At 38.5% G+C, this 17,267-nt stretch overlaps 3 protein-coding genes across 3 annotated transcripts in view; 2 read left to right on the top strand and 1 right to left on the bottom strand.

Annotated features, from left to right (window-relative positions):
- Invadolysin (leishmanolysin-like peptidase, invadolysin) overlaps nt 1-17,267 on the top strand; it is a 272,311-nt gene that overhangs the window by 99,046 nt on the left and 155,998 nt on the right. The window lies entirely within an intron of this gene.
- Nucleotides 9,258-11,057, bottom strand: LOC145967351 (uncharacterized). Its single transcript, XM_083092171.1, has 2 exons — nt 10,151-11,057; nt 9,258-10,069 (listed from the first exon to the last, which is right to left on the bottom strand). The coding sequence occupies exons 1-2, from the start codon at nt 10,255-10,257 to the stop codon at nt 9,508-9,510; spliced, it is 669 nt and encodes a 222-aa protein (XP_082948297.1). The 5' UTR covers nt 10,258-11,057; the 3' UTR covers nt 9,258-9,507.
- LOC145967349 (uncharacterized) lies at nt 15,415-16,525 on the top strand. Its single transcript, XM_083092160.1, has one exon. The coding sequence runs from the start codon at nt 15,416-15,418 to the stop codon at nt 16,523-16,525; it is 1,110 nt and encodes a 369-aa protein (XP_082948286.1). The 5' UTR covers nt 15,415.

The raw sequence follows: 17,267 nt of genomic DNA, 5'->3' as shown, positions 1-17,267 counted from the left end.
ATATACGCGAAACGTATTTATATTCTCAAAGCTTTGAATTAAAAATTATTTGACATAGTTTGCTTGCAAATAGAGAATAGATTATTGGTTCACTTTGAAACAGAACACAGTTGGGGAATTTTACGATGCATGATTCTTTTAAAGCATTAAATTTTTATATAAATGTCGTATTTTTGAGTGCATAATTTACTGTTTACCGTAAATTCATGTCTCAGTTTTATTTTATTCTGTGAAAAAATAAATTACGATGGAATAAGTTACGATATATAATATACATCGCGTACTGCATATGTACTGTACTACTACTGGAAACAAAAATATACAAATCGACTTTCAATAGATATTTTTTATTTGACACAACATAGAATCGATTTTTAATATATTTTTATATTGAATTGCCGTTTCTCTCTTATTCTGAACTATTAATAATAAAATATTTAATGGAAAAGTATTAAATATATAGAGGAGTTATATATTTTATAATCTTTTTTTATTAAATGGCAAATTTTAATCACGACAAATATTTATCATGAATACGCAATCGGGAGAACTTCGCGAGTTTCTTCAGCCGCGGGCAATTCTCTCTCATGTGTGTGGATCAATAATTATTTAAATATTATTCCTGTTCTTTGTCGGAGAATCGGAATTCCGATTTCGGAAGAATCGAGATTCGCGGTTCTCCGCTTGGCTCATTAATAATGTATTATCAAAAGATCCGGGAGTCTTCTGGGTGGCAGATGGAACGTTGACGTAGGATGTCGATGTTGGGACTTGTCGAGGTCGGGAGACAGCGAGAAGGGGAAAGTGAAACAGGACGACGTCGATCCTGCTGGTGCCATGCCTGTCGTAAAAGGTGTCCCGTCGCCACGCGGGTGACGGCTTCGGTGGCGCCTGCATTATCGAGTACACGGCAAGTCGCGAGTTTACAAGTTAATGCATGTTAAATCGCTCGAGCAGAATCGACCGACGTGCATAATGGAACGTAACGCAGTCCGTGCGAGGTCCGCAGGGTTGTTTCGGGCCGTCCTGCGAGCGCCGTCGGTGTCAGGTGTCGGGGGCGCGAGAGGGGGAGAGCCAGAGGTCGGCCTGTGACATTATTAACAGATACGATGTGCATGGACGCGGTGAGCTAACGTACAACGGGAATATGGTAAAATAAGATGGTAAAACATCAGGGATGTCGTTTCAAGTTGAGGTATTCTCAAACTAATATTTTTATGAAATTATTCTTACGTTATACACATAATTTTTAGAATTTCCTTTTAACCCATCTTAAACGATTTATAATTTGTGATAAAATTCAAGGTAGAAATTTGTAATTGTAATTTCATATATATGTGTGTTAAATATTTTTATAATATGTGTTTATATATTTTATTTCTAATTTTTAACTCAATGTATCAAATTAAAATTTTGTATGAATTTGGTTGCAAATTATAGATTATTTGGAAAGATATTTTGAAATAGGTGTACAAATGCATTATTGATTACATCTGACTTTACTCATCTTTTATTATTTATGCCGGATATGCAATGTAACTACGGAATATGACAGATATCGCAATTATAATGCAATTTCGTATTTCCGCAATTATAATTGGACATCAAAACTAGCAGAGTTTTATGCAAATTGGCTAACTGTGATGGATTTATAAGTAAAGAGATTTGTTATACGATGCATCACATGCATTTAATTTCTATTTTCATGTTCTATTCGTGGCTGGAAATTTCGAGCAATATCGTTGTGCGTGCGCGGAACCAGACGGCAGAAATAGCTAGATTGTTCGACTAACGACATTCGGTCTTGGCCGTTTCTACCGCGCCAAATTTCGTGTCTGGAACCCGTGAGCGCGCGTGACATGCAAATTGCTTTAATTTATACGGGACCTGGAGACTGTTGTTTGGTCAGGTTGGCGACTGCCAGCCAGATTGGGGTGGTTTGAGTCCGGCGGACGTGCCTGAGCATCGATTGCCACGTTTGGCACCATGCAAGTCGTATTCCGTCAAAGCCTTGAAAGCTTCGCAATAGGAGCAAAAATCGCGGACTAGTGGAATATAAACAAGAGCCGCTATTTGTAATACATTTATTCTGTTATTTTATAATCTAATGATATAAAATCTTTCCTTCCACCTTGCAGAATAAAAAATAAACGCTTAAAAAACGTGTGCAGAAATGTACATTTAATTTTATTTCGCCTGAAGTTGTGATTATAATTGGAATCACAACGAACGGTCATTTTGCCCGAAAATCCTTTTGCAAATTTCACTGGAATCGGAATAAACACAAAATGATAAAATCGCAAGATTTTATGTGTTACATTGTGCTACATTATTTTCATTTATCGATATAATCAGTGAACGATGAAAAATGTTACTTCTCTCTTACAATTTGTATCACATATATATTAATATTAATTACAAATTTATAATAATATAATATGAAACTACTTTGATTTCCTATTGATTTCCCGTTACGTGAGAACAATTGCAAATGTAAATGTATTGTTCGTGTAAATTTACGCACGCAAAGGTGCGTGCATGTTAGACACGCGGACGATATTGCATGTAATGTTTTCACCCCCGCGGTTGTAATCGACCACGATCAACCAAACGAGAAGGTACCTGTACAAATTTCGAGTTTTGTGACCTTATAATGCCACGTCGATCCCCAGAGAGATCGATATCCTATAGAAATATCAACCCATCGCGATAATGGAGATAAAAGGTTTTCGATGTATTGACATTCATCCAATAAACACGAATGATGTTAAACTTCAAGTCATGTTGATTTATTAGTATTGTCTTCTTTGCTTTGCTGTGATGTCACTGTTTTATGTACTGATTCATTATAGCAAATAAAATCGTTGCAAATATAACTAATTGTACTCTAATATAACTAATAAATAATAAATTGCAACTCTAATATAACTAATTGTCGATAGTTTTATTCAATATATTGTCGATAGTTTTACGAAATATCATTGAGAAGTTTGCATAGCTATAGTATTATTCTGTATTGTTAATATTTGCTATATTGTTATATTAAACTTTCTTCTCAATGAAGTTATTATTATTTTATTGGAAATCTATCTAATTAATTTCTTTATTATGGTATTATATATATATATTTTTATTTATTTATTTATAATGATGTTTACATAAATTATGAAAATGTCATACAGATAAATAAAGAAATTAATTATAAGGTTTTCGATATATTTGTATATACGTTATTAATATTATGTAGAAATATGCAAATTTATTTTTCTATAAATCAATTAAATAATGAATTTTGATATTTTATGATTAGTTTTTTCTGTAATTATCTGCCGGCCAAAGAGAGAGAGAGTTGTGATTAATAATGTAGATGCTACAGTCATTTCACATGAATGATACCCTCAAGGAACATTAACCTTTAGTTTAATAGAGATTAACTGTCATGATAAAAAGTTTAGTAGCATGCCATTTTCGTGATCAACACATACATTATTAAGATCAAGCAAATGCTTTCTAATAATTATTGCATCCTGATCTATTTTGAATAGAGAGAGACTATTATTAGGAATAAAAATGAGGAAACTATTATTATGAATAAAAATTTCAAAGTTTACGAAACTTATAAAAGAGTCGTTAGTTTTAATATTCACATAAATCATATTAAATCCTATTAAAGAACCATAACTTTTGTAAGAGTTAATAAATTGATTGATAAAATTCAATGAAGAGTTCAAGACGAATCGTTTAAATTTGTTAGCTACTATCTATCCTTCCGGGAGAAGATATCTATGTTGATAACTGCATTTCGGGACCCAGGTGGGCTTTAACCGCTCAATATGATGCAAGACTGCTTCGCGAAAGTGCACCTCGTCGCAGATCCTGAAATAATGCGGTCGTAGAGCTTTTTACTGTTTGATGTGTTGTGTACGTACGAAAGAGGAAGAGAAAACTATAAAGAGAGAGTACTTGTACATAATTCATAATAGAAACAATGTCAGTCAGCTGCAAACTGGACGAGCAAAGACTCGTAAAATCGAAAATGCATCGCATACTCAAAAAGATGGGCGATAGGTTTTCCGATAGGTTGAAATCGACTTTGACGAGAAGGAGGATTGCTGCGGTTTCGAAAGATCGGTCGAAGCGTTCGTGCCTCTGATGATCGCCATTACTTTCCCGGCTCTCGATGCGCACAATTTTACATGTGAATTTCAAGTTTATTCTATTCCACACGTCACAGATTATTTGCTATTGACATGTTTCGCAACTTCCAGAAAAACGCGAAAGCTTTCCGGAGCACATTCTCTCTTCGCCCCAGATCTTTCTCAACTCTTTCCGATATTTTTAGTACAGTGAATAATAAATATCTATTGCTAGAAGTGTATCTGTAGGGAAATAGTATAGAATTTGCTTTTGTACGTATGTACCTATTTATTCCGAAAGTTAATACATATAGTGAATATTTTATTTTATTTTTTGTGCCCCGTTGTATTTTATTTTATTCTTTTTAAAATTGACCGTCGCAATTTATAATTTTGAAACTAAAGCATATATTCGATAGATGAATTTATCGGATTTTATTTTGAAGTCACTAACTTCCGGGACTTAATTATTGCAAATCGGATTTGTCTGGCTTGAAAGAAATTTTGGATTTCAGTTTAGAATCAAGAACGATGGAATTACAAAATCCAATTATCGTAAATCTTGTTTTTTCAGTCGGCTGCGGAAGAATTTCAGACTCCATTTGGTCTCGAGACAGGCGATCGATCTACGTGAGGTCATAAATTTTGTTTTCCACGCTGGCCAGAGAGAAATTTATGGTACTAGCCTAACGTTTGATTAACTCTCTAACTTAACATAGAATGCATCGTCAGGGTTGCTGACCGGTGGCCATCATCCTATTATTGTTCGTTAAATCAACTTTTCTGCAGTTTTGTTAATTTAAATGAGCGTTTTTTATGTCGTAACATCGATCATTGTCGACAATACCCATTTATCAATTTTTATATTGCATGTACATACATACTTGTCATATTCGTTTAAAAAAAATATTTATTGATGTATGTGACATATCCTATAAATAACGTCGCGTCTATCAATTATAGAATAATCTGTCGTCTCGTATACTGATTGAGCTGACAGCTATTACTAACGTAAAAATACTTGTATACGTTGACATAATCTTTGTCAATCCGTAGGTCTCATGGATTGACCTAGACTACGCAAGTAGTCCAACCTGTGATATATGCGGCGAATTAGTAAGAGGATTATGGTCGTATACAATCGATAAATTATAGGATTGGCCAAAGTCGAAGAGACACGATCAATGTAGGGCAATCGTTTTTTATAGTATATCAGATTTTTATTTCGGATGCAAATCTAGAAGATTAAATTTTTGCGCGTACCTGTCTGAAAAAATTAATGAAATTATAAAAATTAATGAAATATATCATTTTTACATATGTTTTTACATTTAATAATAGAATTGTGTATTAAAATTTTATAACATTTTCGTTTTAAGTTTTTTGATTTACACCTCATAAAAAATATGCAGATATGGTTAAAAATTAAATAAAATGTAAATAAAAAGGATTGAAAACTATTATTTTAAAAGTTGTTGCTCAAATATTAAAATATTATATTATTTATATTTGACATTACACATTGTTTAAATATTGATTTTTTGCTAAGAACTTTATTTTATTAAATATATATATTTCTTTGTCTTGAAACAAATCAAAGTAAACATCAATGAAAATTATCTATCAAAGTGGCATATATACATGATGAAACTACGAGACAAGACAAACTAAGTATGTATGTATGTGTAGAAATAACATTTATACCATGAATTAAATCTTTTTTATTAATATGTACTTTGTTTTCTGAATATTAACTAAAAACTAAGTTGCCCAAATAAAATTCATGACCATATTACGACGCTTAAGAATCTTTTTATAATAGACGTGTGTGTGTTTGTATTTTTATACAGAAAGAGAGATCGTTAAATTTGTTTATACACATATGTAATTTGCAATTATTACATTTACATAAATTGTGTGTATTTTTATACAGAAAGAGAGATCGTTAAATTTATTTATACATATATGTAATTTGCAATTATTACAATTATATAAATTAAATATTATCTGTATTATTCAGCCTTTCTCGGAGAAGTAATTTCTTCCTGATTTATTTATTACTATTGTGCCATATGAGATTGCCCGTCCAAACATCCTTCATCCCATCGTCTACCTTTTAATGGTCACTAGCTGTGGGGGTTACTTCGACGATCGCAAGCAGCGGCGCATGGTACCGCCGTCTCGATTAGGCGAAATGGCTCTGAGAGAATTCACGGCATGTGGCGCAATATTGCTACGTGTAGATCACATTGTGCCAAGTTGAAGGAGGTGGTGACTAGATTGTCGAGTAGTGGTTTAATATACGCTATGAGCAACGATGTAGTGTGTGTGTGCGTGTTTATATATAGTTTATATACATATATATACATACACAGACACGTATACGCATATATCGATATCATATATTACATTGAAAATTATAAATTTAATGCTGCTAATTTTATCTGCGGTGACACAAAGCTTTTTTTGGGGAATATCATGTCTTTTTAAAATTATCTATTGATTGATTTTCAAGCGAAAGATGTGTATATCAAATAGAACACGCAAGTTTTTTATCATTCAACAATTGTATGATAAACATAATCCATGATAAGTGGAAAATCTATATTGAATGTTAGAATATAACTATGAATGTTATTGATATTTGAAGATTAATGTTTGTGTGTGTGTTTCTCAGCTTTATTTAAGATTCTTCATTATTTTTAATTTCTTAAAAATCAATTAGCAACATTTATATTTAGAAAAAATATGTCCAACAATATATATTATAAGAAAATACTTTGTAGAGATAAACATTGAATCATTGAGCTATTAAATTGGCTAGATTTTTGCAAATTAAATGAACTATGTGTAGATCTCAGTTTACTGAAGAGTATTTCGACTTTGAAGCTCGCGGAGAGGATGCAGCTAGACCAAAAGAGCATCTATCCGAAATACCTTGTAACATTCTCTAGGAGCATATATACACTTACATACTCTCACATGCATGCGGGAATTCCCTGTCGTGTCAGAGCACAAAGCTCCACGACGCGAAATTTATTTAGGGCTCACGCTGCACAATTTGCTACGAATTCGCCGCGACGTGCGTGTCTGGAAATTTACCCTCTAAGCAATAAGATAAGCGGGATTAACCAGATGACAAAAATTTTCAAACGATAAAAATGTCAAGATTATGTAATAATAAACTAATTACATTATCACGGCATGAAAAATGTCTTAAATTATTACCGTTTACCAGACTCAAAATGAAGGTAATTAAAATGTTAAAGTTACTAAAGTGTTTTGTTATGTTATGTTTCGTTATTTGATACATCATAGATAGATATTAAAAAAGCTTTTACGATGAAAATATATAATTTTACACGACGAGATGCGATAATACTTTTTCCCTGATCTTTTTGAAAAAAAAAAAACGTGCATGAGAAAGAGGAGAATAATTCTCAAAATTGCATTTAAGCGTACACATGGTACGATAATTATAAAAGCTTGAATGCAATTTTGAAAATTTTTCTACTCTGTCATGCATTTTTAAAAAAGATTAGAGATAAAGAGTAGTTAGCACTAGGAGAATTCTAACGCAGGGATCTCAGGGGGGTGAGGGGCGAGGGGATCTCAGCGGCGCGGGGGAATGACGTCACGCAGGATGGAGGGGGGATGACGTCACGTGGGACGGAGGGAATTTCTATGGCGCGGGGGCTGCGGGGCGGGGGACGCACGTATAAACAAAAATGGCGGTATTCCTATGAAGAAGATTTTGGGTCTCTCTCTATTCCTCCCTCTCTCTCGCTCTCTCTCTTTATCCCTTTATATTTCTATCCCTCTCTCTCTCTCCCTCTCCATCCCTCTATCCCTCTATCTATCTCTTTATCCCTTTTATCTCTCTTTCTCTCTGTATTATCGCAAGTATACAATATTAGTCATAAACTTATATTTTGAGATATTTCGTGGTCCGACGTTTTCGAGCAATCTGTGAATCATAGCGAGATAACAACACATTTTTGAGATATTATACAATATTACCAGTTAACAAACAATATAAATAGAAGTATTCTTTGAAGGATTGGGTGGATGGAAATGTGTGCGAAGAAAAATTACGTCATGATTTTGTTACAATTAAAAATATATATATAATTTATTTAAATGTGTGTTTAATAAAAAGTATACAATATAAAAAAATAATAATAATAATATATAAAATAGACCGTCGGGCTATGTTGGGGAAGCCGTTTCTGAAAACAGAAGAAAACATACGCATTTCATTAGTTTAAATTATTTTAATAATTTATTTTAAAATACTTTTGATATATAATAAATTAAGATACTTACAATGTTATCCATCATCTATTTTAATTTGTGCAAATAGGGCACATGTTGCAGGCCAATATTTGATTCAAAGATCTTCTGCACTCTTTGCATGACATATTTTCCAAATGTTCATAATATGTGCATCTATGTTCCCGAACAATACCAGCTTCTAAGAACAGGAATGATAATCTGTAGAAGCACTCGGTACAATATTTGGACTCATCTTTTACATAGTAGTAAGATATACAACATATCTTCGTGTGATCCAATGCCATTATTTCAGTCAAGTCTAAATTTCGATGTTTAGTGTGTATTAGTTCATCACTACTATCACTCTCATAATCACTGTCTGCTATGGGTTCTATTTCTATTTCCTCGTCTGATTCATAGAGATTATCATCTTCCATCTCTCGCCTCTCTCTCTCCTCTCTCTCTATCTCCATCCTCTCCGCCACAACTGGATCCATCCAATCGTAATCATCATCATCAGTATCGTCGTCGATGATAATTATGTTTTCTTCAGCCATTGCACAAAACCACCGAAACACAGAAGAGCAACGAAAGAAATGATACTCTAGTGCAGCAGACTACCGAAACACAGAAGAGCAACGAAAGAAATGATACTCTAGTGCAGCAGAGTCCTCTTCATTATATTTTTTTTTTAACATACACAATATAAATAGAAGTATTCTTTGGAGAATTGGGCGGATGGAAGTACGTAGATAACAACACATTTTTTGAAATATTTCGGGGTCCGACGTTTTCGAGCAATCTATGAATCATAGCGAGATAACAACACATTTTCAACCCTAGGTTCAGTTACAAAAGAATTTTTCTTTTGTGCCTCCAACAATCTCTGAATATCCCTCTCTCTTTCTCTCTTTATCCCTTTTATCTCTCTCTGTCATCTCTGTATTATCGCAAGTATACAATATTACCAGTTAACAAACAATATAAATAGAAATATTCTTTGAAGGATTGGGTGGATGGAAATGCGTGCGAAGAAATTACGTCATGATTTTGACTTAAAACTCTTTATTTATATTTTATATATTTTTCTTACGTACTATGGACTAAAAACTAAAGCTGCCAGTTCGCAATCGACGAGTTGATGCTTGTTGAAAGCAGCACTCGCGCGTATTACATTTGATATTTCTTTCGGATTTATTACAGTGGACGCGATATTGGAGAATTGCGTAAACTTGACATCAACTGTTTGGATAATTTTATCCAATCGATCAAAAGTTACATCTATGCAGTGATCGAGATCGAACATGCGATGTAACGTCGATTCGACCATCATCAAGCATACGTTTGAAGATTCGAGACTTATGAGTTTGACGTCGTTAATCGTACGAACTCTCACTGTTAGCGGTCCAACGCTTATGAAATTGAAGTCATCTTTAGAGTCGTTCCGAAGGAAATTTTGAATATTACGACGTTGCTCGTAGAGTCCCTTCCACGTTTCGAGAGATAATATCAGTTCCTTTCCTCGATGATCTCCTATGGCAATCTCCACGTAACTCGGTGGACCCACGTTGATACCAATGTCGAGGAATTTGAATCCCGTAGCTGTCAATGCGTATCGTCTACCTAGTATACGAACCGCACGACGTTCCAACGAAATGCTACAGAAAAATTAAAATTAAATAATAGTAATACAATTTGTAAAAATATAAAAATAGAAAGAAGTTAAACGAAAAACTTACTCGTCACATTTGTTCTCAAACGATCGAGTTTTATCACGACTCGATACGTAATTATTCACGCGTCTTCCGACGCCGCTGCCGCTGCTGCTTCTTTCGACGTAGTACATTTCTCTGGGAGTTATGAAAAGTGAACCACGAGAGCGGTGTTAACGCGACACTGATCGTATAAGAAATAACCGAGTATGGATGACGCTCATCTTCCAAAAGTATAATGTGGTGGAGGGATTAATACTTCTAACGTTTTGAGTTTTAGGAGAAGGGGAGATAACGCTCAGACAAAAAATTCTTAGAAACGCATGGAAAGGTTTAGGGAGGGGAAATAAGAGATAAAACATATTAATGTTTACATATTTTATTTTCTTGCAATTCTTTCAGGCGTTGCGACCACCAGTTAAATATTTTAAATACATTTTGTAATGCACAATTCTTAACATGTTTTCCACATCGCATACTATTGGTAATATCTAATTTATTTAGAGAATCAATATCTTCATAGTCAGCATCTAAAGTTTCAATAATATAGCCGTTTCCCACATCGCCTAGTATATCGGTCAACCATTTTCGCTTTTCAAGTCCTTTAACGTACACGACAGACGATTCTTCTTCTTCTTCTTCGTGTATCATACCAACGATAGCTGTTGTAATTACACGCTGAGCCAAGCCATACGGAACGTTTCCGTCTTCCCATTGTAATCCGTGATGATTTCTAATCACCCATGAGACTTGACATCGCTCAGATTTTGTTAGCACGCTCCACGGTACAGGACTTGCGAAAAAATAATGCGAGAGAACATATCCCTTCCTCAGGACTGCCGCTTCTTTCACGACAAAATTTCTCCCGACAATAAATCCTTGCAGATCCACAAACGTTGGTATAGACATGACGAGATCTCTCTCTTTCTCTCTTCGATACGTCAGTCGATAGGAATGGCAAACTCTAAAATCATCTCGCAGCACTTTGATTTATATCCTCCTCCTCCTCCTCCTCCCCTCTCTTGTGTCGATGTTATCGCTTAGGTGATTTTGCGTACAACGTTGGTCAACGGATTGTACTGGATCACACGATCGTGTATGATGAGACAGTACGCAGTAGTATTCGCCGGTATATTCTCCTTACATTCGAATTCCAATCTCACATCCACCGTTGCGCTCTTGACCGATTCGTTTTGTCGAGAACAATCGATAATCACGAACGGACCGAGTTCTTGAAACGTATAGACGGAGAGACTCGGCTCGAGATACTCGTATCCGTAATAGTTCTTGCAGAAGCGCGCGTACGTGTCGTACAGAATGGACCATCTGTTTTTATCGAAATCCAGGTTCATATCGTCGTACGGATAACATTCCGAGTTCAGATAGAGTTTCACATTGATCAATTTGCAGTCGTCGAATTGAGATACATTCTTAGACAAGGCATTCTTCCGGCCTGTTTGCAGGGCGAAGACAACGTAGCGTGGTTTCTCCAGCTGAGTCGAGGTCTTAATGGCCCACGAATGCTTCGTTGTAAGCTGCAATAGCGGATACTCGTACAGATCCCACGAGCGAAAACCCATGCTGAGATATCGTCCACTTTCCAGAGCACGCAGCATCGACAGTTTTTCGATCTCGCTCAACAGCACGTGAGGCATTCGCCATTGTATCTTGAATATGGTCATCACAGGCTCCAGCGTTGAACTTCCAACCAGACAATTATTATCGTTGCGCGATCGTATTAAGATCAATTCGTGACGAGCGTTAATCACCACTCGTTTATAATCCTCGCAAAATCCCAATAACATGTGGAGCGGTACGCAAAAATTGAAATGACCATGCGAATAGGTCGGCGGCTCCCAGCCGGCGTTTTTCATAATCACAATTCTATCGGATGATACCGTTACATAGTTTTTGAGCGTAGTAGTTATTCCTACGTTTCTATTGCGATCAATCTCAACGCCATCGAGTTCGTATCGAATCTCATCGAACATGAATGCGACGCAATTATGTCCCAGTATCACATCACTTTCTCCTTCAACTGTTGTTCTGTTTTTCGTTAGTTGTCCCTCGATGTATAGGAAACTCTCGTACGGCAGCGTATACAGATCCTGTTGTTGTATGGGTATTCTTATCTCGTCACTGTGTCCGAACGTTGTATTGGCGAACGGGTTATACGTGTGAGTCTCGATCTTGACGATACGGTTGTCAAAGATCGGTTCATCACCGATGTTGAGAATGTCGGTCATCGTTCAGCTGTTTCGCACCGCAAATCCCAAAGATTGTAAAAACGCAACGTTCGATGCGCTGAGTTTCTTTTTCTTGGATGATTTGATATTAGCAAACGTCGACGTTGTTGTTGTTGTTGTTGTTGGTGGTGGTGTTGCTGGTCTCGTAAAGATTGCGTTATCTCTCACGTCTTTCGATCCGTTCAATACGAGCATCTCATACGTCGCATACGTACATGCAATCTTACGGTGATCTCTTCTCCTCGAAAATCGAGCAATCGTCCGTTCTGGTCGACAACGCGTAACGTTAAATCCGTAATGCTCCGCGCGATGATCGGCAGGTAAATGATCTGTGCAGGCGTTTCCGATATCTTATATCCCGGTGGTACCCTCGGTGAAAATTCATGTATCGTATGAACGAGTATGCCGTTGTTGTACGCACCCGCGGTCACGTTACACTCTATACGGATAATATTCACGTTGAGAATGTTAATCGGCAGGTTTGATTCGTACCATTTTCGCGGCTCGAGAATACGATTCGAGAATCCTAGCAGCGATCCAATGTTGACGGGTTTGGTAAAGTTTATTCTGTAGGCACATTTGATCTCGCTCCTCATTGTATTGTAATTAGCGCGGAGCACTATCGGATATTCATCATCATCTTCATAGTCATCGCCGTCAATGTGTTTCTCATCGCGATGTTTCCGTGAAATTGCATGTTTCAAAAATTCATGTATATTTTGCAACTCATACGATCCCTCGGGAATCGTAATTTCTTCGTCGTCTTTGCCAAAGTAAAATTTATTATTCGAGGAATTCACATTCGGTATCGTGTGATAAGTCTCAAAATCCGTTAGACCGAGCTCGTATTCGCCGTCGCTCAAATCTACGGTGGGAAAGAAGTTTGCCGTGAGAACGCTACTCTTCCCAGTCAACGTGAATGTCATAGACATGTCGACGAAACTGTTTAACGAATACTGAGTTAAATAGCGCAATATCTGTCTTTAAATTCACATGCATCGACCGTTCGAAGAAACTGCAAGCACAATTGTCCGCAGATGCTCTGATCGTAAGTTTGAACAGGTGTGTAATTGTACTGTATCTTCGTTACGTTTCGTCCGAGATATCGCACCAATTCATTCGGCGGTCGAAGATTGCCGAAACTGTCGAAATATATAGCGCGATTCCCCCTCTTTGCATACGCTACCCAATGAGTACCTGGTCCTTCGACGCTATCCAAATTTACGATGCCGCTCTCGTTTCGATATATACCACCGATCGGTAAAGAGTCGCGCATGAAAACACCTCTAAAATATGGAATGCGCATACGTTTTGCCAATTGTAGCAATTGTACGTTGGTAGTTGCGCCCTGCGGCATTTTTAGCGTCTCTTTGACGTTTTTTTTTTTTCTCCTTGTTGAGGCTCCTCGTCCGTATTTGTAAGGAGCGAGATATAATCCGTGACCTTCCATGGCGCGATTGTGACGTAGCATCTCTTGCAACTGACGTTGCGCGGCTTTTCCGTCGTTCACCACTTTCGCTACACCAGCCGCTCCACCGATCAGGGATCCGAGCGCACCCAACATTGGTAGAATCGGCAATACACCGCCGCATTTCGCTACCGGAAGTATCCGTTTCTTCACCGTTCTTTTCTTCGTCTTCGTCTTCAGACCCATACCGAGCTTCGTCTTGGCTTTCATCGCTGCCCAGACAGTTGTGGCGGCGGCTCTCTCACCGAGAGTCGAATCTTTCGCAACGATGCGATTCCGCGCTTTCTCAGCGAGTATCCTATCCGCCGCGTGTCTCTCGGTGAGATCGTTGCTCCGAGAGTATGCTATATCGTGTTCGCGACACGCCGCGTCCAATGGGTTGACACCTCGATCGCCTCTGACTAATCGCTTTTGCAACCGCGTGCCTGGTCCGCAAAACTGATAGCCGGGAATATGGAATTCGATCGGAAGTGCGTTTATCGCGTGATTTAATAGGCCTCTACCTATTTTCGTTGACATTCGCCGCAATTCTTTATCAACGGCGCCGGACCGTCGATGTGCGTTTCCTGACACGGCTGATTGTAGTGTTCGTAACAGCGACGATACGTCTGAACCTCCGGATCCGCTTTTATGTGTTCCGGAAGTTTGTCCCACACGTAGTGGACGTAATCACCGCACGTTCTCAATAGAACTGCTTTCGACACAAATTGTAGCTGTTCGACGCTCAAATCGCGAATATCGGAAGGATTTGTTAGCAGGATGAACATTTTTTCTCTACTGAGCGACTCGTGATTTCGCGCACCTATAAATAGGCAGGCGTTCGATCCAATCAGCAGTGTTGAAAAAATGAGATTCGTACGACAACCTTTGACGATATGCGTGACAAATTGCGACGACAGATTACGATCAATGGAGGACAACGCGGAGATGCGCAGGCATGGTACGATGCTACCGACTACTATACGCGCGATCGTTTGCGGCCCCTCGAATTGTGGTAAAACCAACGTTCTGATAAGTCTACTGGAAAGTCCGCATGGTGTACATTTCGAGAACGTGTACGTGTACTCGAAGTCGCTGCAACAGCCGAAATATCGATATCTGGAGAATTTGTTGACGCCGATTGACGAAATCGGTTATTTTACGTTCTCCAATAACAGTGACGTCATTCCACCGAGCGAGGCACGTCCAAACTCGATTTTCGTCTTCGATGACGTGGCGTGCGACAAGCAAAATACGATAAGAGAGTACTTCTCAATGGGTCGTCACTCGAACGTCGACTGCTTCTATCTCTGTCAGACGTACGCGAGAATACCAAAACATCTTATACGCGACAACGCGAACCTGCTGATCTTGTTTAAACAGGACGGTACCAACTTGAAACACGTGTACAACGATCACGTGAATACCGACATGTCGTACGGGGATTTCAGTGAATTATGTCGTACTTGTTGGCAACAAAAGTATGGATTCCTAGTGATAGATAAGGACAGCTCATTTACGAACGGGCGATACAGAAAAGGATTTAACGTGTTCGCGATACCGCAAAACGATTAGTCGCTGCCGACACACTCTGTCGACATGGCTGAAAACAATAATATTCGCGAGCGTGAAAAGATTGCGAGGGAGATTGAGAAAACGAGCGAATCGATCCGCAAGAAACATCGCGCTTTGAAGACCGGTAAGATCGACGACGATATCGCGGTCAAGACCCATTTTAGGCCTATTATCGAGCCACTACAAAAAATCGTCAACAACTCTAGCTTAATCGCGGTGAAAAACGAGCCGGAGAGTAACGCTGACGCTATAATTAAAACGTTACCCATCAAGCGGTACAAGGAGGAAGAGGAAGAGGAGGAGGAGGAGGAGGATACGACACCGAAAAAGAGACAACGATTGAAGGCGAATCGTTTATCGACACCGCATACATCGGATGAACCGCTGATAACCTCCACACCGTCCGCGACAACGAGAATCGTACAACCCACGATACCCGAATCACTCGCAATCGAAAATGTTTTCGAAACCACGGGCAACCCGCTCGAATCACCATCTGTTCGAAACATGTTACAAACGTTGGAAGGTCAAAAAATGTTACGAGAGCACTTCGGGCCACTGGCACAAAAGTACATGGGCGCTCTCCTTAGTGGCGATAAAAAAAACCAGATCGATCACGTGTACGGTGTCTATTTCGACGAGAATGAAATGTGGCTCGGTAACAAACGATTCGACATCGGCGCAGATGACTCTATAATCATAGACAAAGTGAGGTACATTGGTACACCTGGGTTATACGAGTTGATCTTCAAGAGAATTCCCGATGATGACATATACACTGAGGACGATATGCAAAAATATAAGAGCATATTAATGGCGACGAGTGCGCATAAACGTCAATATGATGCGCAAGGTCAATTAAAGAGCAACAGGGGATACAAGTATAAACACATAATTGCACCGTTGATGTCGATCGAATTGAAAAAGAAAAAATGCGGTACGGGAGTATTCATGCCTCGCGCGATGACGCTAACCGACAATAAGATCGATTACGTGCACTGGGACGATCCCAACGAGCTAGTGGATCGTCTACGATTGCTCGACGTTTCGCGCCGAGCTGGCCACAACGCTCACGACAACGAGATCCTGTCGATTATAGAGGAACTTCGCGAAGTCGGCCTTATTATAAATTAAACGGTGTCTCGACGAAACTAATCAGTCGATCGACGTCACTCGCATCGAGAAAAAAATGCCCATCAACAAATTTGGATTATTCGAACAGAGAAATGAAGCAATTAGAACTAGCGATCATTGGGGTAAATCGGTGACAAGTTACTTGCGTCAAAACGCTCTGTGTCGCGTCGCTACGTACTATGACGCGAGGTCGCGCAAGATTCGCCGTGTAGCGCAACCTGAGGCTGATACCGATGCAGTCAACAAACTGTACGTGGAACAATGCGTTAAAACGTTGAAGAATCAGCAGAAAGAATCAGACGAGAAGCTGACTGCGTTCGAGAAGGATGTGCGAGCTTTGCAGACTGCGATAAACGAGCTTCGGCGTGCGATTAACACTAATTCAGAAACGGCTATCAACCTGTAATGAGCGGCTGTAGTGAACGGTTTAGGAACGGCTATTGTACAATTATTAAACATCTACAAAGGTTTATCGAACGGGTTGGGAACGGCTATCGAACAGCTAGAACGGTTATCGAACAGCTATGAGCATCTACAAAGGTTTATCGAACGGGTTGGGAACGGCTATCGAACAGCTATGAATGGCTATCGAACGGCTATGAACGGCTATCGAACAGCTTTGAACGGCTATCGAACGGGCCAGGAACGTCTAGCAACGAATGATAAAACGCACGGTGATACTCGAGGCACACATCGTTTGATCGACGAATCGAAACAACGATGGATCGGCGATCGGGAATAA

The sequence above is a fragment of the Camponotus vicinus genome, unplaced genomic scaffold (genome assembly GCF_025532165.1).
Source record: "Camponotus vicinus isolate PSW18456_S1 unplaced genomic scaffold, iyCamVici1.0 SCAF_1, whole genome shotgun sequence".
Classification (NCBI taxonomy): Eukaryota; Metazoa; Arthropoda; class Insecta; order Hymenoptera; family Formicidae; genus Camponotus; species Camponotus vicinus.
This window is presented reverse-complemented; position numbering and strand designations above follow the sequence as displayed.

Coding starts and splice junctions, on each gene's coding strand:
- LOC145967351 (XM_083092171.1), bottom strand. CDS start 10,257: ATGTACTACGTCGAAAGAAGCAGCAGCGGCAGCGGCGTCGGAAGACGC. Junction 10,070..10,150: donor TTTGAGAACAAATGTGACGA/GTAAGTTTTTCG, acceptor ATTTTTCTGTAG/CATTTCGTTGGAACGTCGTG.
- LOC145967349 (XM_083092160.1), top strand. CDS start 15,416: ATGGCTGAAAACAATAATATTCGCGAGCGTGAAAAGATTGCGAGGGAG.